Below are 24,264 nucleotides of genomic sequence, written 5' to 3'. Positions count from 1 at the left end.
GAAAAACGGAGCCAATTCAGTTAAACTAACGAGTGGAAAAGCTTCAAAGCAGAAGGGCTTAGAGTCTGGCAAAAAAGGCGTGCTGCTAACCCCGCGCTGCCATTGTTTGCGAGTGGGAGTTTTTCGCAATTACAACCGTGCGCAAAATGGTGGCGATCGGCAGCGTGAAACGTTGGTAGGATTGTAGTGGTAGATGAAAGTAAAGTCACTAGATACGACCAAGCTTGTGCATTTCTGTGTTCGTTTTTAGTTTTGGTTTTATTTCAAAAGAAACTTTAAATTCTTTTCTCAGCAATATTGTTTAAAGCTGTAAAGAACATTTTGGAAATGAAAGTTTGCTCGCAGTCATAATAACGCATAATAATTCATAAGTAAATGAAATTAAATTAAATTACATTAAGTGGGCAACAGATTATAGGAAATGTTTGTACTTTGGCCTCATTAAATAATGGAACAGGCAAAATCTAGTTTTATAAAGTGGAGATAGTGTTTTATTTTATAAAGCTTCTCCATTGAAATATAATTACCCGCCTAAAGGTATGCAAAAATCTTTGCAAATAGACTCTTTCGGTATAATATGATCACTTCTTTTTGCCTTGTTATATGGTTGTTTGCAATTGCGATGTTGCACGTAGATCGCACGGTCGATTTTTCCTCATACATCAAACATCACAATTACTGTCCTTTTTCCATCACCGACTCTAATTAAATCGTGTTTCAAATGGCGATACAATTTGCTAAGGTCAAAATCGAAAAGAGACCCCTACCGATCGGCTCGTACCCTAATGAAGGGTTGAAAGGGCTGATCCGGCTGTAATCTTTGTCAGTGTGTATTCAATGGGAAAGCTGCAATATGCCATCCCCCCTCCCACCCTACATTCTTGCTTTCAGCCCGTGTTGCTTTCATTTGCTTCATTAATTACCGGAAAGCTTTCAACTGGTATGCTAGTCATGGACGTTCCACTCGCTCTACTCGACCCATCCCACTACTTTTGCTGACCGAAATTAATTTGGATTATCGACCACACACACACAACACACACACACACACAGACACACACACAAACACACAGATACATACATTTGCAATGCAATCGTATGCCACACGAACACACAAATGGGACAAATCATGCCAACTCGATCGCAGCGCTCGATGCATCCTTATTGCATTCCGTTCAATTATCCCTAATCCGGATAAATTCCTTCGCAACTACGAGCATCTGAAGCACACCGACATCAAAGTGGTGGGATTTTTTTTCAGTTTTCGATACTTTTTACTCTGTCCCTGTCCTTCTGCCTCTGGCAAACTCGATGCCCTTTATTCGTTCCGACCTAGCAAGTGGTAGAAGGTTCTTTCGAGCAGCGTTCGCCCTTCGATTGGCTCACTAGTTGATTTTTTTGTTTTCGCTATATCCTTCCAACTACGAGCAACGCAAACGAGAGCTAATCCGACAGACGCAATCTAAATCCTTGCCCAAGCTTCCAGTGCTTAAAGCGGAGTGTCACACCAGGGCCACCGTGAGGTAGTCCGAATCGAACGAAGAAGGATTAGGAAATCTCATTTCGATAGTAACTCCATTGCAAAGCAAGTCTTCCGGTGTACGTCTCCTCCTTTTCCTGCACCGTTTGATGCTGCTTGTTTGCGCCTCAAAGCGTATCGAAAAGTCAACCTGATATTGATCGGATTTCTTTCTATCGTTTCCGATTTCTTTTCCCTCTCGCTGTGGTTCCTTCCAGGGCCGAAATCAACCGCGGAAAAAACGAGCATAACCACCAACCTGCACCCGACCGGCCTCACGCCCACCAGTAGCATTGGCAGCAGCAACCTGTCTCCCTCGTCGACGGCCATCTTGCACCACGGCACCACGATGGTGACCGTGAAAAGCTCGCCCGGAGGAAGCGGCGGTACCATTGCGACCGCCGCCAGCCCAACCAGCCTCATCCTTACGACGGTCGGGCGGGCCGAGACGGCGTCGGGCGGTTTCGGTGGAGGCAGCAGCAGCAGCGCATCGTCGTCACCGTCGGCGGCTGCCTCCCCCGTCTCGCTGAGCGGACTGGCGAAGAAACCGCGACCCAAGACGGTATCACCGACCCGGCACGGACCGCAACAGTGTCAGGTAAGTGTGGCGGGTAACAACGAACCCGAAACGGTAGTCTCTTTACTGATTTATTTGAAACGAAAACAGGTTACTGTTTTGGAGTGATGAAATGACTTACGATCAATATTTTTTAACATAATTTTTTAACCCCTGCTAAACGCTACATAAACCATGTTCAAACAATGCATATGTTTTAAACAATCGTCCTATACGCGGGGATTGTTCAGTAAGCAACGGTTTGATCCTCTACTTCCAAGAAGCACCTCTGATGGCAAACAATTGAACCAAATAACTTCTAATGAAATGCATAAATGCTATTTCCTCGCCGGCGCAATGTGCCAGCAAAAGCTAAATGTTGCGAGCAAACGTATACACGGTGCGCTATTCAAAAGCCCTGTTCAACATCGAGCAAATCCTTTGCCAGCACTCACATCGAAGCGCATCGGCGCACACTCCTCTCTACGTGAGCGCACGTGTATGCATCGCCGGTGATTGCAGTGCGCCACCACTGGCACACAAGAAAACAGAACCCATCGGTTGCCTTCATTTCGGTTCCAGCGAGCGAACGCTATTTATTTAATTTTCTCCTACGTGCCATCGAGAAAAGCGGATCGGAACGTAAACGGCTTTCGTTGGTGCGGATTGCTGAACAGCGAATGTAGGGAATGAGCGGCAGCCGGGTGCCAGGGGAAAGAATCTTTTTCACTGCAGCTCGAGCGTAAATCCTGCTTTTGGGTCGTGACGCTTTTGCTATGATGAGCGAGCGAGTGCACACACAGAATTGAGCGCTCATTTAGAAAAGCGTTGCTATTTAAACGTTTCGTATGCTGTAGTCGGGTATGCACGATGGTGGATGTATGTTGGGTACGGTTAGACAAGTAACGCGTGAAGCAACCGCAGTGGAAACCTTATTAATAGCATAAAAGGGACAAAAGTGACACATTAACATGCACATTGCATACATTTGGGCGTATAATTAGCTTTCTTTGAAGCGTCCGTGGCTGTGATCGTTCTAATTGGTGAAATAATTCAAATCAGAAAACTACTATTTACTCATATGTCATATTTTTCTCTCATTTTTATGTATCTAGAAAGCCTCCAAAAAACAATCCCACTAAACAGCCTCAAATCAAACCATCGAAAATAAAACGCGCTAACGAAAATGCTAAGCCCCAAAATCAAGACTCTTCGATACTTCGATACCCCAAAACTGCACCGCAAATGCAAATCGGAAAACCCGGAAACGAGCCGGGTTTCCGTTTCACATGCCGTGTCGTTAATTTTTCTTCCGCCTTTGCGTCCCGTTCGACGCAGACGGTTGCGCAACGCAAAGGAGTTGGCACTGTGAGGCATTCGCGGTTTCGCTAAAGAAGGAAGCAAGCTCCCCCCCCCCCCCCCCCACCATGTTAGCCTAGCAGCGAAAGTGCTCGGTTGAATATGAAAATCGTTTAAGAAAAGGAACCAAAGTTCTTTGCAAATATTTTCCCTCAACCCTCGCCTCTCGATGTAACGGTTTTGCTGGCGGGAGATCGCCCTGTGTGTGTGTGTATGTTTGTGCCATTACGCTGATGGCAGCAAGGAGATGGAGCGAAAATTCACTTTAGCCGCTTTCCTCCGTGCACGACTGTCTGCAAATGAACGCTTCCGAGTGTGGTGTATGCTCCAGCAGCCATGTGTAGCGCCCACCCGATACCGCTCGCTATGATCGAGCTCACCCCAAACACACACCCTACCTGGGCACACAGCCGGGATTCGATCAAGGAAAAGGGGCGGATAGGAATGGAAGAAAACGCATGACATTTCCGTAATGGAGACGCTCATCGCGGTGGCAGAAGCTCGATTCCCTGCCCTGCTGACGGTGATGGTGAAATTTCGTCCTGATTTTATTTGGCTCTCGTATCCGGCGGTACGATCTTTAGCAGCGCGCCTACGACCATCAAGCCAAGTGGGTGGTGAGGGTCGTACCGGGCGCCGCAAATCCACCTTAGCCGGAAAAATGATAGCGACGATAGACGAGAACTTCAAAGCAAAGTATTTTCTTTTCCGGTGCGTTTGAGCGTTTGCAGGGCGATACTTTTTTTTTTGTATTTCATTTATTTTTTGCTTCACCTCTCCTGGCTTCTATCGCCCGGGAAGGGCGAGCGACGGCGCACAAGGACGGCTATTTGCGCTAGGGCATGATAACGATATCCATCTTGTTTTCACCGTCCGCCTGTACACACACCCTTCGCCCGTTAACGACTTGCCGCGCTCGACGCGGCCTGGCAGACACCGACCGGTAAACATTCAACAGATCAAAAAGATGTTCATTAAAAAGATGGTGCAGTAAACACGTTCTTTCTCGGAAGGGGCATCTTAGCCCTAGCAAGACTAGCGAGGAAGGAAAAACCGGCGATGGATGGGGCGGCTATCAAGCAAGCTAGCAAGGGATGCCCACGCCCAGCATGCCATTAAATTGAGCAGGAATTTCAAAACAAATTTTCAATAATGCAAACGATTCTAATTGCATACATCGCAGGCACGGAGCCGGGCAGGTTCAAGAAGATTAGCCGAGATTTGTTTTCATGCTGCTGTTTCAATTGTTTCCTACATGCGTGTGTGTGTGTTTGTTTGTATGTTGGGAGGCTATTAGCAGAAAAGAGCATCCGGGCCAATTCCTCAACAGTAATTACAGTGAAAGCTTTTAGGCGATAAGATTAAGTGAAATGTAGATCCTGCTTTTACAAGAACGTTGCTGCCCTACCATCCGCACGTCAACCTTGCATGGTACGGTGCTAGTTGATATTCGTTATCCAATTCGTTATCTTAAGTTGTAGCGAGCAAGAGGGATGGGAAAACAATTTTCCGTCCCTTGCGCCCTTCTCTATACCTTTTTCTCAATTTGCAAACCGATTTCCAAGCGTTTTTTTTTATTTATTTCCCCCTTTTTTCGAAAGGCTCGGCACCAACCCTTTTGATTAACTTTTTGGCCCCTTCTATTTTGGAAACGGTTCATGGAATCGCATGGCCTTCGCCCTGTGTTTGGTCCTAGGGCCACGCTTCAAGGTTAAATCAAAACGAATTTTCCTCCATTAATCAACTCGGTTGGGTTTGGCGTGAAAATGAAGTTGGCCCGCCCGTGAGCAGCATCACAGCCGGAAGCGCTTGCAGCCAATCGGGGAATCTTTTTAGCTTGTTTTTTCTTTTCCCTTTAAGTAAACTTCATTGTTGCTATCAGTAGGTCTAGCAAACTAAAGAAAGGGTTTAAAAATATAAAAGCAACACATTTTTATGAAGCTTTATGTCTTCTGTTTCACGAGCAATGGAGGAAATGATCCATTCCTTCTTTTCCATGAGGAAAACAACCATTCTCACTTCAACAGAGGTTGAGATTACAGTCATTAAGTAACGTTTTCTAACAAATTTGTTGTAGAGTAGCGAAAAAAAATTCCAAATGATTCAATATCTCTGGAAATGCTTCAAAGTGTTCCAAAACACGATAGCATTTCTAGTAAATGCTGAGTTTAGTCCCCTGAATGAAGTAATAAACTATAAATCTTCATCTCAGACTCCTTCCACGGCCCTAGCGCCGTTTTTCCGCATCGATGTGCCTGCTTCGACCCTTCGGCATCCCTCGCCATCTCTCGCACCCATCCATACTAACCCTTTCAAAGTGCACCTGACCGTTCCGGGCGTCGTTCCCGTTGAAAGGAAAATCTAATCGGCAGGTAGCTCATTTGTAACTTTATGACAAGCCGGCGGAAACGGAACGACGAAACCAACCGGACACAAAAATACCGTCCCGTTTCACCCCCCACTTTATGGCGTCCAATGCTGAATGGAACGGCCAATCCGCCCAGCTGCTCGCTCTCACTCTCTCTCTCTCTCTCTCTTTCGTCACGGGGCGCCAGTTTCTTTGCGAAATTACTGTCCTTCAGCACACAGCGCTCCTTTGATGATGAAAGGCAACTTGTTAAATCCAAATCCTCCATCTCGTTTGCCCGCTCCGTCCGTCCGAGTATCCCGGACGACGGCGGCGATTGCTTCGGTCGGCCGAGCTGGGCAGCCGGGCAGCGGAGAAAAAAGGACTCGAGATTAATAAGGATTTTCCTTTCCGGAGCGCACTCAATAGATCACTAGCAATTGAGGGCCATTAATTTGCACGTGAAACGAACGGCCCTCCGGGTCCGGGGTCCGGGGATGTGAGCTGCCCGGACAGTCCGGCGCATCCGGCCGAATGGGGGCGGCCATCAAGGATCCGTTGCCGGTGTGCTGTGCTTTGCTTCGCGTGGCTGCACTTAACGAGATAAACCATTCGCCCCTTCCCACAGGGGAAGGGAGGCATGAAGCGAAGGGTGAAAGAACGAACTGAACTTTGGCACTTGTTCCTATTAAGCTCAATTTGTTATCGGGGCGCCCTGTATCGTTCCGGCGAGTTGCAGCTGCCGGCCCGTTTTTGTGCCGGTTGTATCGGCCATCCTTCTTTTTTGTCGTTGTTAAAGCTCCCATTCACTGCCAGCCATGGCCTCTACTTGGCGCTCTATAATGAAGACAGTTTTGCTGTACCGATCAGCCGAAAAGGGTCGCGATCCGTGGGTCGTTAGGATGGAAAACTGTTCAAATGTTGCCATTTATCATAAAGCGTTGGGCGTTACTTAAAGAGTTTGGCCGGTTGGAACGCCTTGCATAAAGACAAGCCATGCTGAAACCATGGCTCCAAATGCACAACACCACTTCGATCCTTAATGTCCTGGGATCTCTGGCAAAAAGGCAAAGAGCAACTAGAACCAATACCGCTTGCGACGGTTTCCGGCTAGTCTTTAATGATCGGCGAACGATGAAGGTTAAGGCAACGATAACATCTTGCCGCTTGTGGAAACTACAGTAAAACAAAGCAGAAGCGAAATTAAAATCTCATTAACAGATATTGCGAGCCATGTAGGTGGAAAGGAAGGGGCACAAAAAAGGGAAAAGACTGAAAGCAATTCTTTGGCGCAAAAGTTTCTTCGATTTAGCGAACTATTCCTTGCGTGCCTTCTCTCCGTGCCGCCGCTGGGAGCCTTCGGGGCCATTCGAACTGCTGAATCTTTTGATGTCGATTAGGGCCATATTCTGCATTTTTATACATTCTCTTGTTGGAAAAACGATTTGGTAATGATGCTAGTTTTTCAGCGCTGCTGTTTATAAGACTAGTTTGATACGCAATAGCTCAACGTAACTTTCGTCCTAACCGCCTAAAGTTATGCAATTTGTGTAGCAAAATCTGATTGAAAGTAACATGCATTGTACAAGACAGCAATTTTACCCGTAAGTTCGACAACTGAAACGGTATTGCGCGGTGGATTGTTCATGATTAACACACACACACACACACATATCACACTCTTAATTACGATTCCTAATGCTTTCAACCTCCACTCAAAGCACCTTTCCTATTCGTATGTAACAACTTTGACCGTCGTCGAGCGAACCGAGTGACGACGGCAGTAAACACCGACCGATCCCTAAACCCACATGTTTGCCCGACTCGTTAATCGACGCTTGGGTCTCATATTTCACGGGATTTTCGTGCACTCGAAATGAGATAAAGCGAGACGCCTTCCGGCAAATGAGGCACCGCGCCACCATCCCTCGTCTTCGCCACCCGCATCCGCATCACTTTAATCAATGGTGCCGTGTGAGCAATCTGTTCACAGCGTCTAGGGGCGTTAAGCCGCTTTGCAAAACCTTCACTTAAAAGAACATTTTGCGCTGCCGGCATATTGCATGTACTACATGCTTCACCGTAATGAATGGCTTGTGCGCTCATACGCGCCCGAACAAAAGGAAGCAGAAGGGACGGAAGGTGAGAAATAAAAAAGCACACACACACACACACACACCTTCTTATCCTCTTAACTAAGGCGGTACAGCAGAAAAAGCTGCTTCGCCGGAGCCACGGCACCCCATCCGACGCTTCCGCTGAAATGAGCACGGTGAGGTTGCGGTGGAAATTGCTTCGACATAAATTAAAACTTCCTCCCACCTTTTAGCCGACAAGAGCCGGAAGTGTGTCATTTGTAAGTGTGGTTTCATCTTCCCGCATCTTCGCACGTTGCGTCTGCGACCTTCTCTCGCTGCGACTGGTGAGGGTGCGGAATGCGATTCTCTCTGAACTTGGATTTTTATTGTCTACTGAAGTGCGGCACCCTCACCATCCAGCCCCACGTCTCACGCTCCCTTCGGTGCTAATTCTTGAACTAACGATTATCCCTTTGCCATTCTTCCCTCGGGGTGGGCGATGTGGCTTGCAAGATTGGTAGCCCGTCGGTCGGCCATTGTGAAAATGGGCTTCGCACAGCTCGCTACAGCAGGGGAGAGATGGAAACGGGTTACTGGTTGGGATAGTAGTAATTACGGTTGATAGAGCATCAAATAATGCTCGGACTCTTCGGGCTGTGGCACTGTGAGCGGATAGATTCCTCGCCTCGACCTTCGGCCGGCGAAACCAAGACAGTTAATGAACTAATAAAAATAAAATGAGAAACTGAACGCCCTCCCGTTTGTACACGCCCTGGGAATCGCCACCATCATCATCGTCCCTTACTGTTGATGTCCTCCGCGTAGCGCCGTGTAAACGTCAGAGCAAAAAGCGAAGCGGGCGAAGAAGAGATTCGTCCTTTTATAGCAGCAAGGGCAGAACAAAACCATCCAAAACACACACCACAACAACAAAAAAAACTATTTCGAACGGAAACTTTCCTGCTGCCAAGGAACGAACTGGGAGCGATGGGTGGAAAATGGTGAAATAAACAGCACCGCCAACGGTGGCACTTGGCAAACGGGTGCTCCGTCGCTTCCCGCTCGTTGACCGTTCGGGCTGCTAATTTACAAAACTGAGTGGAATAAAAAGTGGGGTTCCGCTTTTCTGCACACCCCTTGCTCGGGTGTATCGGGTTCAATCCATCTCCGGGGCAGGGAAGCAGCAACCGCTCCATTACGAGGCTAATAATCATGGCCGGCGGGAGCTTCATTCTGCTGGTGGAATGATCCCTGGCGAGCGAGAGAACAAAGTAATTAAGCGCCCGAGCCCGACACTAATTACGAATTCCAACTAATCATAGAAATATGAACGCAATACGTTTCCATACCATGTCCATGCAATGAAAGTATGGGTGTTTTTTGTTCTGTTTGGGGTTTTTTGTCTGTATCTCATTTAGCACGAATAATTAAAAACGAGTTTATTCTACAAATAGCTTGGAAAAATGGTATTTTATTCAAAAAACATGCAAATGCAGTATGATTACATCGCATAATGAGCAAATACCTCGAATGCATTTAATAACGCATGGAATGCTTTTGCGGGTTTCGCACAAACAGAGATGAACCTAATAGGCTAGCATCGACCGCATTTCACTAAAAAAGCTCCTGAAACGGTGTACTATTGCATGATTACTTACACCAGTACTTTCAAGTAAGCAACAGGCTAGTGAAAAGCACACGATAGCCTGCCATTTTTTTGCACTCTGTAACGACTGCTTTTGGCAAACCTTTCAATCATCATCATAGCAAGGCATCGAGATGCCCGTGACTAATGGATGTACGCCCGTGCCCGCAAAACCCATACCCATGGCACGGCCCCGGGCAGCAACAAGCAACAAAATCGAAACCTTTTCAATCAGTCCGCTTCTCCTCCGCGCTCGATCGCTGCTGCCATAAAACGACGACGCATCGACGCGTGTTTCGGATGGACGGGTAGAAAATTGAAATAAAATAAAACCAAAACCCTCACTTTACCGCTAGCACGCTTACCCGGCGGACACGTACACGCACACGGAGCCGTAGGCGCGTAAAAACACGCCTAAACCATAACCATCAGGGCTCATCAATAATGCAGCCCTGCTTGAGCATCGCTGTCGTAACGTCGCACGTCGCCGGGGAAGAGCAGAAAGCGGACAATCCTGTGACTGCTGGTGTTGCCATACTTTGCTCCACCCCTTTCCACGCTGGCACTTCCATTCGAGCCGTACTTTTTGGCGAATGCGTCCTTCGCACGCCCGTCTACTAACTGGTCACTGGGGAGCAACCGGTTCGCTTTTCACGCAGGCTTTCCGTCCAGACCGGCGCTAAGCACATTACACGCTCTCGATGACAGTGGTGGACGCGCACACGGCACGCACGGCCCCGTGCGTACGGCAATCTCATTAAACGGTTCTCGCAGTTGCGTGACAACTAAATTTATCATATTTTCACGCAATCACACGCCAACACGGCGCGGGCAACAGTTTGCTGCCCCTTTCCCAGGTGACTTGCGTGCGCCAGATTTAACCTACCACGCACACACGCACACACATGTTGCATGACTGGACTGGCATTTGGTGGAGGAGGCGGTTGGGTGAGTTGGCACCGTGATTGTCGGGGTAATTACACGGCGAGCGTTTCTTGGAAGGGAGACAAGCAATGCGTTACATTGTTTTGGCGATGAAAAGCAGATCCCAAGTGTTGGGGGAGCCGTTACAATGTAATGTCCGTGTTGTCGATCAGATTTGTTGTTCACTTCATCGTGTGGTGTTGTGTTTTTCTTCAACGAATCAATTTTACGGCTATAACTGTCTGTACAATCACTCTCTACCTTCCAACTCACCTTAATTGAGCACAGTTCAGGCAACACTCATTAAAATATAGTTTAATTTAGTCGTTTGATGCACCACCAACAAAAAGCATTCCCCCGCTTGCGCCCAGCCTTCTGCGCGATCTTCATTGTACGGTGGAAACAATGTAAAACGAAACCACCCAAATACGCCCAAATGCGACACAGCGGCTACATACGGTTTCCGCTGTCGCACCTACGCGCAGGGGATTAGAGCTTCTCGCTCCTGGGCGGCAACGGTGTGAGCACGCCCGCACGCCAGCTGTGCAAAAGCGGAAGCGGATGCTGCCGTGCGCTGCTGAAAACGCGGGAATTAATTAACGATGTATTGTGTGTGTGTGTGTGTGTGCGTGTGTGCAGCAGCCGGTTCGGTTCGGGCAGCGTCATCGGCGAGCTTTGCCGAAAACTTGCCCTCCACCCCGATGCGATCAGCATGTTCCGTCATGCAGAATGAAGAAATTGGTAAGGAGCCTGCCCCCACGACTGCCACCGTCGCGTGGTTTTAGTTCGAAAAACAGCTTTCCCGGCGTCTTGTAAGTATTTGCCACCGTATTTCGGTAGCAGGGCGCTGATATCGCTTACGGCGTGTAGCGTTCGCTCGGCGAGATTGAATTCGCCTTGAAGATGATGTTGATGTCTAAGATGTTGCAAAATATGCCCCATCCTCCAGGAGAAGAACGTTGAACGTTTGACGGAGACGGTGCCCGCCGGGCGGGAAACCTTTCCCGGAAGGCGTGTTGCTGGCGCCGAAAGCACTTCCCAAAGCAGCGCAGACCGAGGAAACGAGCCGTTGTTTAGAGAATTATTAATTAATTTCTCACCGCTTCCTGTCCTACCGGCTTCGGTTTTTGAGGGGCGTGGTGCGAGTTGGAGGAATGCAGTGGGAGGCACTGTTGAAAATTTTCACCAAAACATGCTGGCGTCCTCCCAGGCGGCACGACGACAAATCCATTGGCAGTGCTAGGCCCGTTCGCGGGCCCCGGTAATTGCTTTCATGTTCAATTAATGGTTCAATTTGTTTGCTACGCGCGGGTCGCGTCCGGCCTGGCGATGCTACCAAATTTCGCGAGTGATCATACTAATTTTTCACCCAAAAGTCAACCGCACTGCTAATTCAATTGACGGACCCGAAGGAAAATAGCGATCCTGCCAATAGGCGCGGGGCTGGAGGGCATCTTAAGGAAACGAATTTCTTGCCCAAAATCAGAAATCACAGTATTTCCTAGAATGCGTCTTTCAATTCATTCGTGATTGAGATTCTAACCGTAGGTACGCCAGTTAATTAAGTCGATGGATGATTGCCACATTGTACTGGCTACAGATGTTTGCAGTCAAAACATTGTTGGATTAATTTTCGCTAATTTGATTTTCTGCTAGCAGTTGCGCAGTATCACAATCCTCACTTTCAGTCCATAGTTTCCCATCAAATCTTTTTTCGTTTACTTCATGTCATCCAAAATGCATTTCGCAAGTTTGAGATGTTTTCTTTCTAAATTGAGATGGTTAGAGAAACCCTAATTTAAATTAAAAGTAATTCTTTCTAAATAAGTCACTGAAAAGCAGACAATTGTTAAGCGCATTGCATACTTTTAGGCGGCTTACTCTACACAACGCTTCAAGCGAATTCGATACACAAAACATTATTGATGTACAAGAGAAACATATTGAGAATGTTGCTCAAACGCATCAACGCATCAATTAGAGCACATGTTGATTGGATTTTAATCGTCTAATATACACATTCTTCTTCTTGATCTGCCAATTATGATTGTACGCCTTAAACTTTCCCCCTTTCACGCTTGCGGTTGCCCTGCACCCGTCCTCGGGCCTGCAACCGATGTCAAACATTTATGAGTTAACATTTTCCACCCGCCCGGTTGCTGGCCCGACCAGGGCTTCAGGGCTTAATTAAAAATCTCTTAACTCAACCATCCGTGGCCCTCTTCTGACAGCTGCCGGCCGGCTCTCCCCTCGAGTAGTAGCAGTGACCGATGCCGTAGCACAAGCTGTTCACTTTAACGGACACTTCACTGCGGAGTGAAAGTTTAATCGCTTCTAATATCGACACTCGGTCCCACCGGCACAGCACAGGGGCAGGCGGCTCAGGGATGGCGATAGCAAACGCATACCTCCGCCACGCACTTAAACGATCCGGTCGAATGTCATGCGAGTGGTGGGCGGAGTGAAGCGGTAGAGGCAACCGCTGGAAAACCGGATCTCGTCGTCCATTTCCTTGACCCAACACCCTCGGGTTGGCACCACGGCTGTTCGGGGCAGAAGCTGGTAATCGGTACCATTTTACGACTCACTGACCAAGCTGTCCGAGCGATTCATGGTTTTGATAGTTTTCGGACCCGCTCCGGGGACCACCAAGCACGGGGTGGGGAGGGGCGCTAGTTGGAAGGTTGGGACAATCGAGCTTAATCGGTCCTGGGAGAAAATTAAAAGCCATTTTGCTATCAACCGTAAAAAGGGTTGTAATGCCGATAGTGCGCACCGGGTTCGCAGTTACACGCCAGGGACCTCCGAGTGATAAACGTCACAGGCCGGAGCCGTCGCTATCCAACTCCAATCGCTACCACTACCGGGGTTGTTCGTTCGGGCCACTTGAGCAACTGGGCAAATCGGCACAGGGCAGCAGCCGCAACCGTTTGTTTATGGGACCGATGGTGCCGGGTTTATGAACAAATCCAACAAATATATTAGCCACGTTTTTTTATGTTACGCTTGGGCAAAGCATTTAAATCACTATCACCGAGTCCATAAACTGGACGGACGGCTGCTGTACGATAATCGCCTGTAAAAGCCGTGCGTGCCGGTGAATCACTTTCGCCTGTTTGCCATTAATTTTCCCACCTTAATCCGGCCATATCGCTTGACCATATCGTACACAGGTACGAGGGGACATGTGGTGTCTGGAGAAAGTTGCCGAATGAGCAAGGGAAACGTAACATCCCTGATCTTCGATCTGCACGAGCGTGTATCAGCAAAGCTTCATCTCAAGCGCTTCCGTGCAGGTGTACATAGCTAGAATGTAAGACAATTTCAAGCGTTGCCCTGCCCAGAGCGGACCTTACTCCAACGGAATGCGGCACGGTGCGGTGGAGCCATACTACCCCGACTTGGGCACTTGGGCTACAGAACCGTTCTCCGCCAGCGAGCGTAAAAATAAGCCCAAAACAAATTTCCGCACAAAGGGGGCCGCCTTCCGGAAGGATAACCCCGAGTACGGCTTTTAATAAGACTGGGTTAATAAATAACCGAATGGAGCATCCCTCGGCCCTTATCGGCTTCGGCTCCTTCCGTATCGATCGGCCAGGGGAAAAATGCTACGACACCAGTAGTACATCCTCGTCTGCTGTTTGCTTTAACCTTTCTCCCACTTTTAAGCCGCCCAAAACTAAACCAAAAGCATTCAGAAGGGGGAGGGGAGAGATTGCTGCAAGAATTTCTATCCTGCCTACACTTGAACGTGGTAAGATCACTTCAACAGAAAGGAGATGATTTGTTTTTTTTTTTTTGTCACGCTACCTACCACAGCTTTAAGCTCGCCTCTTCTTCAGAGCATTTTGACGGTGGTTCTGCTTGCCTGTTCAAAGCACAACTTGCTATTTTTTTTACTCAACCCTTCTCAAATGAAGTGAGGTTAAGTGGACGTCAAGGTACACGATCGGACAGCGGCTCTTTTCAACAAAATAAACAACTTACCATGCTCGGCGGCCCACCCACAGCAGCAGAAATGGACGACAAAAATGTTGCAAAACACCAGCACACACACACGTTGATGTAATAACAGCTCTTAGGGCCGATGCATCAAACGCTGCTGGTGGTCTGAAAGGAAGGGAAAAGAATAAAAACGGAAACTAACCGAACACAAAAGCCTTAGAAATGGTTCGCTTTCTTGCTTCACTTGTTCCCATGGCAGGAACGAAGGCCACTTAAAAGACTATTTTTCCACCCGGCACTTTGTGGGAGAGAGCAACATCAGGTAAACCGTCATGATGACGGTGGTGAAAGAAGAAGTAAAAAAACAGTTCCCGTCCTATGCAAAGAACACGACAGCCGAGCGGCGAAACAGAAAAAGGATATATATGCTTTCGCTACAACAATGTGACCTTTTTTTGGTTGGTTGACGAAAGTGCGTAAACCCTCCCGCGAAACAGTACAAAACCCGGTCGATTCAATATCATTAAAGGCCGCCCCAGCAATTGTTTCACTCCAGGGCAGTGGCCGGAGCTGGGGTGGACGAATGCCGCCTCACAGCCAACCGTCCGGACCGACCACGATAATAAAGCAAACGAAACACGGTCCTGTTCAGCCCTCCCCCCTCGGAACACTCCGTGTTTTGGTGCCTGAATTGGTGCCCGAAAGCTTTGTGCGGGGGAGGTTTTGTTTGAAATGACAATGGAATATTCGGCTGGTGTTGGTGGAAAATGGGCAGCCACCACAATAGGTGGCTCCCTTTTCACGAAAGGGTCGTGCAAAAACAAACTCGACCGGAGAGCGGTAAAAACACAATAACACAGTTTCGCATGAAACGGGTAAGACGCCCAATGTAGGTGGGGATATCTTAAAACGCAAAGAAACAACCCTGCCTAACAGCGACAACAATACACCATGGCTTTTACCCGCACACACACACACACACAAACATTCCTTGCTAAAGCCAAAGTTCCTCTTGCGGCGTCTGTAACATGTTTCGTTTTCTTTGTTTTCCGCGTTACGTCTACCAACAGTGAGTACAAGGCTTTAACAATCTTTTCCCTTCTTATCTTCCTCCCACCAGGTCTGCAGCAAAGTGTTCGGCAATGCGTCCGCCCTCGCCAAACACAAGCTAACGCACAGCGACGAGCGGAAGTACGTGTGTGGCATGTGCTCGAAAGCGTTCAAGCGGCAGGATCACCTGTAAGTAGTCGAACGGCCCGATACTAGTTTCGTGCATCGCGTTACATGTTTTATACCACGAATCTCTACTCCATTCTCCACACATTCCCTCTCTCTCTCTCTCTCTCTCTCTACTCCATTCTCCACACAGCAATGGCCATATGCTGACGCATCGTAACAAAAAACCGTACGAGTGTAAGGCGGACGGCTGCGGCAAATCGTACTGTGATGCGCGATCGCTCCGGCGCCACACCGAGAACCACCACAGTGCGCTCGGGCTGGCGAACTCGTCCGGCACGGCCAGCCCCGGCCCGGGTGGCAGCAATGCTGGACCGCCCGGGGGGCTGAGCCTGTCACCGGCGACGGCAAGTGGTAAGTAGTCGTCTGCTCGTCGGGCTAATGAGCTGCTGTGCTCTTCTCTGAATCTTACTGCAATTAAGGATGAAAAGATGTATTACAGGATTTTCCAGGGGCTCTCATAGTTGAGGGACACTTCCTTGATTCTTTCTTATGGGAAATGAACTTCATATAATGGAAATTGGACACTATGGCACCGTTTTTGGACAGGCTCCTTGGAAATTCGTATTGGATTTGTTCAACAAGAGTGCTATAGAGTCCAATTCCCATTACATTAAGTTCATTTCACTTAAGAAGGAATCAATAAAGTGTCCCACAGCTATGAGTACTCCTGCAAAACCCTGCAAAGCATGGTGGTTGGTAATTTTTTTTTCATTAGGAAAGAGGGTCTCATGTGTAAATGGGGTTGTTTTTACAGTACAGGTTGAAATGTACAGGGAAATCTAGGGAAATTCAGGGAAATATACCTGCCAACCTGTTCTTTTATATGCGAGTAATCAAATTCCAGCTTATTGAACTTATGCCTCTGGTTGGTAAATAATTTCAACATATTCTGGCTGAAAAGTTTAGTTTTCTATCTCTCCAGATCAAATATCTCAGCCCTTTTAGGGAGAAATTCATCAAACTGTAGAGTGAGCTGTCAGCAGATTGCATCTATCTCCAGGATAGCTGTAGCGTTGCTCAATACAACAAAACAACCATGTTTTGTATATTTTCTGAATACTCTTGAATACCCCAGCGGGATGTAATGCAATTTTGCTTCGTGCAGGCGCGTAACAAGTGCCCCGAGACACGTTACTGACAGTGCGTTATTTTTAATTTAAATTGATTGCAGGGCGCACACGCTCTCGCATCTGAAAGGGAACAAAAGTAGAGCTCTACTCTAGTGTGTTCCTGTATGATTCGTGGAATTCTAGCGATATATGTTATTGATTGGATGCGAGCATACAAGCTGAAATTCATTTTTCGATAGAACTTGTTTGCCAAACCAAACAAACAAAGCAATTCCAATAGGAGGATGGATGCAGACACAAGGCCATTTATTGTTCTGCCGCCTCGGCCGTAACAACAGCCGCTGAAGGTTTCAGAATTAAAAAACAAACAAACTATATTCAATACAACAACATTTTTAATGCCATTTAATCAGATCAGTCCTTCCGGCAGTGACCTTTCCCGCTTTTCCCTTCCTTCAGTGATGCTTCGTTTTTTTTGCACCACCACTCAGAGCTACTCAGCCGTACGATACGAGCTAACCAGTGGGGAGTGTCAGAAAAGTGTGTGACACTCCTGCGCCGATTCCATGCGGGCCGATTTTCTGCCTGCTCTGTGTGAAAGCTTTTCAGCAAAACCCCCAAACCAAAAAAAAAAAAACAGCACCACAAAGCCCCGCTATCCGCAGCCCGTTTGGGGGAAATGTTGACGAGAAAGAATTCATTCAAAGTACGTGCAAATGTGCGATTGTTTGCACAATTTTGTGCCCACATTTCTGCACGTTTATTTTCACAGATAGCAGAAATGAGGCAGCAAATAGGAGGGTAAAAAAAACCCGGCAAGGATGAAGAAAAAACAACCTCCGTAGCACAACAACACAAGGCGTTTGGTTTTGTTCGTTATTGTGGAGTTTGTGTGTGTTTTTTCTTTGGTTGATTTTGTCGATTAGGAAAGAGACGGCCGCATGCATGCGAGTGGTGCCAAAAACAGGTCCTCCGGTGAACTTCACAACCGATTCTGCCCTTCGCAGTCGTCCGCCACCGGGCGACAGGGATAAAGAGCAAAAAGGGATTGCTGTTGTCGTTGTTGGAAGGTTTCAGAGGTGTTTTTGTGTGTGTGTGTTGCTCCCCAGTGAAAAGTTCCTTCCCGTTCCTGGTACACCCCCTTCACGCCTGCTGACTCAGCCCCATGCTCGATGGTAATGCTGCTGATGCTGGTGCCAAAAAAAAAAATGGGGAGAATCGAACTGCTTACGGACCCGTTTTCCCGAACACAGGTACGATCGACTGTGTGTTCACGTTCACGTGAAACGTGAAAAAAAGAAACGTAGCACCAGGGAAAATGGGGAGCAGGATTGGCGAAAATTTGATTGGTGCTGACAGTTTATTGAAATTGAATGGGATTTTCGGTTTCCACCACTCGGCGAAACGGGGGAAACAGCCGGGAGATGGAGCAAAACTTGGCCGCCCGCCATCCCGGTTGCGTTTGGAGCGCAACATATTCCGATTATGCGCAGGATAGGGTAAGCCAAGCGCCAAGCAAACTGCCAATCCATCGGCACTCTGCCCTGGAAATGCTTTCCCATGTGCGCACTTTCTGAGATAAGTTCCAAGGCTTTCGCCATCCTTCTATCCATCGGGAGGAGCTGTGTGAGGGGGGAAGCGCCGTGTGTCGATTGCACAATTTCCAAATTTGCTGATGCGATCTGTCGGAACGAACGTCGGTGTGTGTGTGTGTCTGCCGTGTCGGAAAGTGACGCGTGTGGACGGGCTGAAATAGAGGAAGCAACTACAAAAAATGGCTTGTGGATTCGTTCGATTTCTTTCGCCGGCTCTTCAGTTCCGTTGAAGTGCTTTCCACACGCGAGCCTTTGTGCGAAGGAACCGCTGGAACAATTCGAGCACGCTTCGCCAGCTTGCATTCGATCGGATTCGGCGGGCGAAGCGTGTTCGGCGAGATAAGGTGAATAAATCTGATGATTTCTGACGCTTAGACGCGCACATTTTGCATTACAAGCGGCGTGCCTGACGGCGTGTGAAGGAATTGGTTTAAATTTAAACAAAATCTGAGTGTTGATTGGGGGGGGGGGGGGTTTGGGGGAACGGAATAGTGAGACGGAATTTACACGGGATTTTTTTGGGCGAAAACGTGTTGGCGTTGGTGTCGTAATTCGGTGGCATCGAATTGCAATTGTTTGCTTTTTTAAAACTCCAGCCTGCGATTCAGGAAGCTAATGATATGCTTTAAATGCAGATAATCCTTTCATGTAGGCCTGGGACTCTTCCTAAAAAGGCAATTGCAAGCACCTGCTAATGGCTCGTAATAATCACATTCTTTCTCTTCCACCCAGGCGATGCGAGCTCACCGCACGGAGCAACACTGGTCCAGTACACGACCACGACCGGCAGCGGAACGCCCGGCAGCAGCAGCTCCAACTGCAGTCTTTCGAGCAGCAGTTCGAGCAGTAGCTCGAGTAGTAGCAGCAGCAGCAGCAGCAGCAGTAGCAGTGGAAACGTCAGCGACTCTAGCTCCAGCTGCAAATCGCCCTCGCCAAGCTCGCCGGCACCCGGCGCAGGCAATGAGGGACTTACCCGCCAACAGCTCGATCTAATTTCCCAGATCATGCAGCAGACGAAGCAGGCGAATGCGGCAGCTGCTGCAGCCGCCGCCGCCGCCGCTACCACCACCACCACGAACGGTAGCAGCTCGGTACAGTCCACCAGCCAGAAGGTCCCGGTACGACCCCGCACTTGGAATATGCAGGTAAGCTTTCCCCGTACGCCTCCAAACTTCCCCGCAACCTAATCAGCGCTAAACTGCGAGCAGCAGCGAGCCATCGAAATGTGTGCGCTGCAAGTCCTTTAATGGTCGTTAGGCCGCACGATGGTAGCATCAAGCATTTTAACGACACTTTCCCGCGGAGCCCCCCATGATGCTCCACGTGCTGGTCGCGCTGGGATGGGCATTCGCTTTTTGTGTCCCAACTCCCACCGAAGGAGGGTAATTTAATTCTTTCCGCTACTCGCGGTCCGCGTCTAGAAAGGCCGGTAAAGAAGAGGAGAGAAAAAAGTCCCTCCCAAAGTCCGTTTATATCCAGCGTCTGTCCGACGCGGGCGTACCTCGCGCTGGAAATGGATGCCATTATCATATCCTCATATATCCACACGGCGCACGGCCACCGGGGTTGGAGAGGACACCAGAGACACACGGAACGAACGGAACGGAAAGCGCATTTGGGTTGCCATTGCGCCCGCTGGGTTTCGGTTCGGGTGGCGGCGGCGCAACCTTGTCCCGAGAACAATGTCCCGGTGCTGTTTTGCATTTTGATATGGATTCAAGCTTTCCGCTTCGTTCTTTTGCGATTTCAGCGAACATAACGACATTGGGAGTGAAGATATTCCGTCGCCATCCCGACGTCACTTTGAGGGAGTTCGAGGGAATGGTGGGGCTGTATCGAAATGTGGGTATGTGTGTGTGTGTGTGTATATGTGTGTGTCGCAATGCAAACGATACACCGTGTATTTTCTGCGATCCCAGTCCGACCAACAGCTTCCCACTGGGACCGCTAACGTTCCGCCATCTAGGCCACTCTTCCGAATCGCTTATGCTCTCGATGACAATAGGGGGAAGGATGCCGAGTGATGTTTTATTCATAATTTGCTCTACCACCATCCACCGGTTCTCCATTTTGACACACACACAACTTGTCTGCCAGAAAACTCCGGCATCGCGGTCCCGTTCGAATGGAAACTGTGTTTGATTGCGATTCTCCCTTTTCTCTCTGTTGCTTTTTCGCCTTTTTGTTCCCCTTTTTCCTCTCTGCTCCCTGTGCGCACGTACGAGCGCCGCACTTGGAAACATTCCGACTTACGCCAGCCGCTGGGACGGGGCTGTTGTGTGCTTCGATTGGCACAATGCTTTGTGGCAAGCAGTGCTGGTATGCTAAATCAAAATGGCAACAGCCAACCCGCTCTCTACTCCATTTATGGTCGCACGGTTGGCACGCATTCAGCACGCGAAAGGGATCTTGTGAAAACCCTTCGATGCGCGCATTATCGCTTCGGTAGCTTTTAGCGCGCTGTTGGGGAGGGAGGGGGGGATAAGTGTTGATGGAATTGCGTCAGCTGGATGTGCTGGAAGCAGCGTACCTTGCTATGCTGCAAAACTAATACACTGTTGGCACTTGTTGAAAATGGGCTGACGATACAGTGAGCTGCTTTGATTATTGAGTACGATGATCGGCGGAGTGGAAGCGAATAATGCGCACGAGCAGTTTTCTAAATAGTCTATTATTTTCCATTTATGGGACAATTTTGAAGTGCAATTTTTCGTAAAGTAAGATTCAATCGATGCCTTGTGATTGGAATCTCGGCATCATCTACCCCATATACAAGAAGGCAGATAGGTTGGACTGCAACAACTACAGGGGTATTACGGTGTTGAATACCGCCTATAAAATATTCTCCCTGATTCTTCAGGATCGCCTTGTCCCGCACGTCGAAGAGATAGTAGGAAACTATCAAAGAGGATTCCGAAACGGAAAATCAACCACTGATCAGATCTTCACCATGCGGCAGATCTTGGAGAAGATGGCTGAATACAAAAACGACACATACCATCTCTTCATAGACTTCAAAGCCGCATACGATAGCATAGCCCGGGGAAAAACATTACGACGCTATGAGCTCATTTGGAATCCCGGCCAAACTGATAAGGCTAGTTAGAATGACTATGACCAACTTCACATGCCAGGTGAGGGTGGATGGAAAACTCTCACGACCTTTTGCTACCACCAAGGGTCTGCGCCAGGGGGACGGGCTTGCCTGTCTCCTATTCAACTTGGCGCTAGAGAGGGCCATCCGCGACTCGAGGGTGGAGACTACGGGAACCATCTTCTATAAGTCAACCCAGATTCTGGCATACGCTGATGATATAGACATCATTGGTCTGCGGCTCTCCTATGTAGCAGAAGCCTACCAAGGGAGGGCAACGACAATAGCATGGAAGCTGAGTTGCGCCCAAGGATGCTGGCTGCCAACCGGTCATTCTACAGCCTGAAAAAGCAGTTCACCTCAAAGAACCTGTCGCGACGGACGAAGCTGGGACTATATAGTACCTATATAGTACCAGTACTCACATACGCCTCTGAGACATGGACACTGTCCAAATCTGACGAAACTCTCTTAGCCATTTCGAGAGGAAGATGCTCAGAAGGATACTTGGCCCCGTATGTGTGGAAGGACAATGGAGGAGCCGCTATAATGACGAGCTATACGAGATGTACGGCAACCTCACTGTCGTACAGCGTATAAAGCTCGCCAGGCTCCGGTGGGCTGGCCATGTTATACGCATGGAAACGGACGACCCAGCCCGTAAAGTCTTTTTAGGCCGTCCACAAGGACAGAGGAGGCGTGGTAGGCCCAAATTGAGGTGGCAAGATGGCGTGGAGGCGTCCGCCATTAAGGGCGGGATAACGGACTGGCAGACGAAGGCGCGAGACCGTGAGCGGTTTCGGACACTCCTGAGGCAGGCCAAGACCGCAAAGCGGTTGTAGCGCCGGATAAGTAAGTAAGTAAGTAAGTAAGTAAGGAAGATTCAATCAGGTTATAAAGTCCAATGCGTTAAGACAGTTAAGAAGGGTACCTTGCTTAACGAAATGCATACCTTTAGGCGCGTCGTAAGTGAAGCTGATTATTAGCTTCACATGATTAGCATCTCTCTCTCTCTCTCTCTCTCTCTCTCTCTCTCTCTCTCTCTCTCTCTCGCTCTTTTTGGCCTGCTCACGATAGAGCACGTCGATGTGACATGGCCCGGTCAACAATAATTCTCAAGGATTCTCGGTCCCTGGCTGCAGCCATATCCCATCCATGTAGACATACAATTTCCGACAGGTCTCGATTCACCTAATCCAGCCATCGAGTTCGCTGTGCTCCCCTGCGCCTTATGCCCAACTGGGGATCGCTGTCGAACACCTTCTTGGTGGGGCATGAGTCCGGCATATTCATGACATGCCCCAGTCATCGTATCCTGCCAGCCTTCGCCACCGTCAGGATGCTTGGTTCACCGTACAGCTCAGCAAGCTCGTGGTTCATCCTTCTCCTACACGCTTCATGCTTGAACACACCGCCAAAGATGGTCCGGAGGATGCGTCGCTCAAACACGCCCAGAGCGTTTGCATCCTCCGCTCGAATGGTCCAGGACTCGTGTCCGTAGAGGACCACCGGGCGAATCAATGTGCGTTAAATCTCACACTTCGTGGGGGCTCGAAGTCTTCTGGATCTCAGCAGTCGGTGAAGCCCATAGTATGCACAATGCGTCTCCGGATTTCGCTGCTGATGTCATTGTCCGAAGTAACGACCGTCCCGAGATAGCAAAACTCCTTTATCATCTCGAGACTACTTCCCAGATTGTCTGAGTCACCGGCAAGGCAGGTACTTCGTCTTCGTCGCATTGATTCTCAATCCAATTCTTGCTGCTTCGGGTTTGAGTCGGATGTACGCCTCACACACCTTCGCTGTTGTCCTGCCGATGATGATGATTAGCATCTGTTGTAGCTTAAAATAGTTCAATATTTCTGTAGTTATCCCTCAAACCCCACAACTGCTACTGTTATTATTCTTGCCTTCGAACGATCTGCCAATGGCAGGAGCTGTTTCCAAACCCATTTGCTGCATCCAAAAACAAAAGAATATTAAAAGAGGCGTCAGAAAATTCCTCACCATAGCAGCATGTTAGCATCATTGATTGTTATCCAGTGTCACCAAACGCCAAACAATGGTATTGAAAAGAGAAACCGTAATCTCGCCTGTCTGAATCACAACAAAGAATGCTTTATCCCCTTCGCTTTCGTGTGTAAAGTGCATAATGATGCGATCAAAGTCCGTTTTACGAGAGGGACTGCCCATGTATCACCAGACAATTGTGGCTAGGCAAACCAATTAGAGTGGCATTAATTAGTGCCGTCGATGTTGCAGGGGCACCATTGGAAACCATTGAATCTTCCCATTTTTCCCGCACACTACACTGTCATCTCGTTCGAAGCATCTACCAAAAACAGCATTTTTTCGAGCACTTGTAATCTGTTTTCGATGCAATCTTTCCTGCTGCAAGACAAGCATCATGTTGGCTAGAAATAGTCCTATGATTGCCTGCCGTTACATGCAATGTTCTACTTCAACATTGTCCCCGTTTCGTTTACAGCAAATGTACCCCCTGTCGCTCCTCTGTAAATGCAATCACACTCAGTTCTTTATTAACAACTACATCTACTGGCCATGTCCGGTAGAGGTGCCGTTTTATGGACAAGGGCCAAAATTGGAGGCAAGATGGGCAGTTTTTTTTTCGATTCCAAACGCACTGGGTACAATCTACCAACCAATATTGTGTCGGTGCGTTGGTTGTCACCCGGTCCAGGTACTGTGCCCGTGAATTGCAAAACATCCCTACCGAATGGACACTCGGAACGCAATCAACCCAAAACCGGTGTCCTCCCCTTCGTAGTAGCTTGCTCACACAAGTGGGCACCTCAATGGAGAGACTCAATTTTCAAAAATTGCTATATCTTTTGTGAGCTCTCACCCAAACACCACAACACCCACCTCCCAC

At 48.5% G+C, this 24,264-nt stretch overlaps 1 protein-coding gene across 6 annotated transcripts in view; it reads left to right on the top strand.

Annotated features, from left to right (window-relative positions):
- LOC3290546 (serine-rich adhesin for platelets) overlaps nucleotides 1–24,264 on the top strand; it is a 158,076-nt gene that overhangs the window by 112,273 nt on the left and 21,539 nt on the right. For all 6 annotated transcript variants that reach the window (XM_061647792.1, XM_061647790.1, XM_061647793.1 and 3 more), the window contains 4 exons: nucleotides 1,738–2,117; nucleotides 15,494–15,612; nucleotides 15,743–15,963; nucleotides 19,010–19,422. In XM_061647792.1, the coding sequence (XP_061503776.1) occupies nucleotides 1,738–2,117; nucleotides 15,494–15,612; nucleotides 15,743–15,963; nucleotides 19,010–19,422 (1,133 nt within the window). The remainder of the gene's footprint in view (nucleotides 1–1,737; nucleotides 2,118–15,493; nucleotides 15,613–15,742; nucleotides 15,964–19,009; nucleotides 19,423–24,264) is intronic.

Source organism: Anopheles gambiae, chromosome 2, assembly GCF_943734735.2.
Source record: "Anopheles gambiae chromosome 2, idAnoGambNW_F1_1, whole genome shotgun sequence".
NCBI lineage: Eukaryota > Metazoa > Arthropoda > Insecta > Diptera > Culicidae > Anopheles > Anopheles gambiae.
Note: the sequence above shows the minus strand (reverse complement) of the source record. Positions and strands in the feature narration are given on the sequence as shown.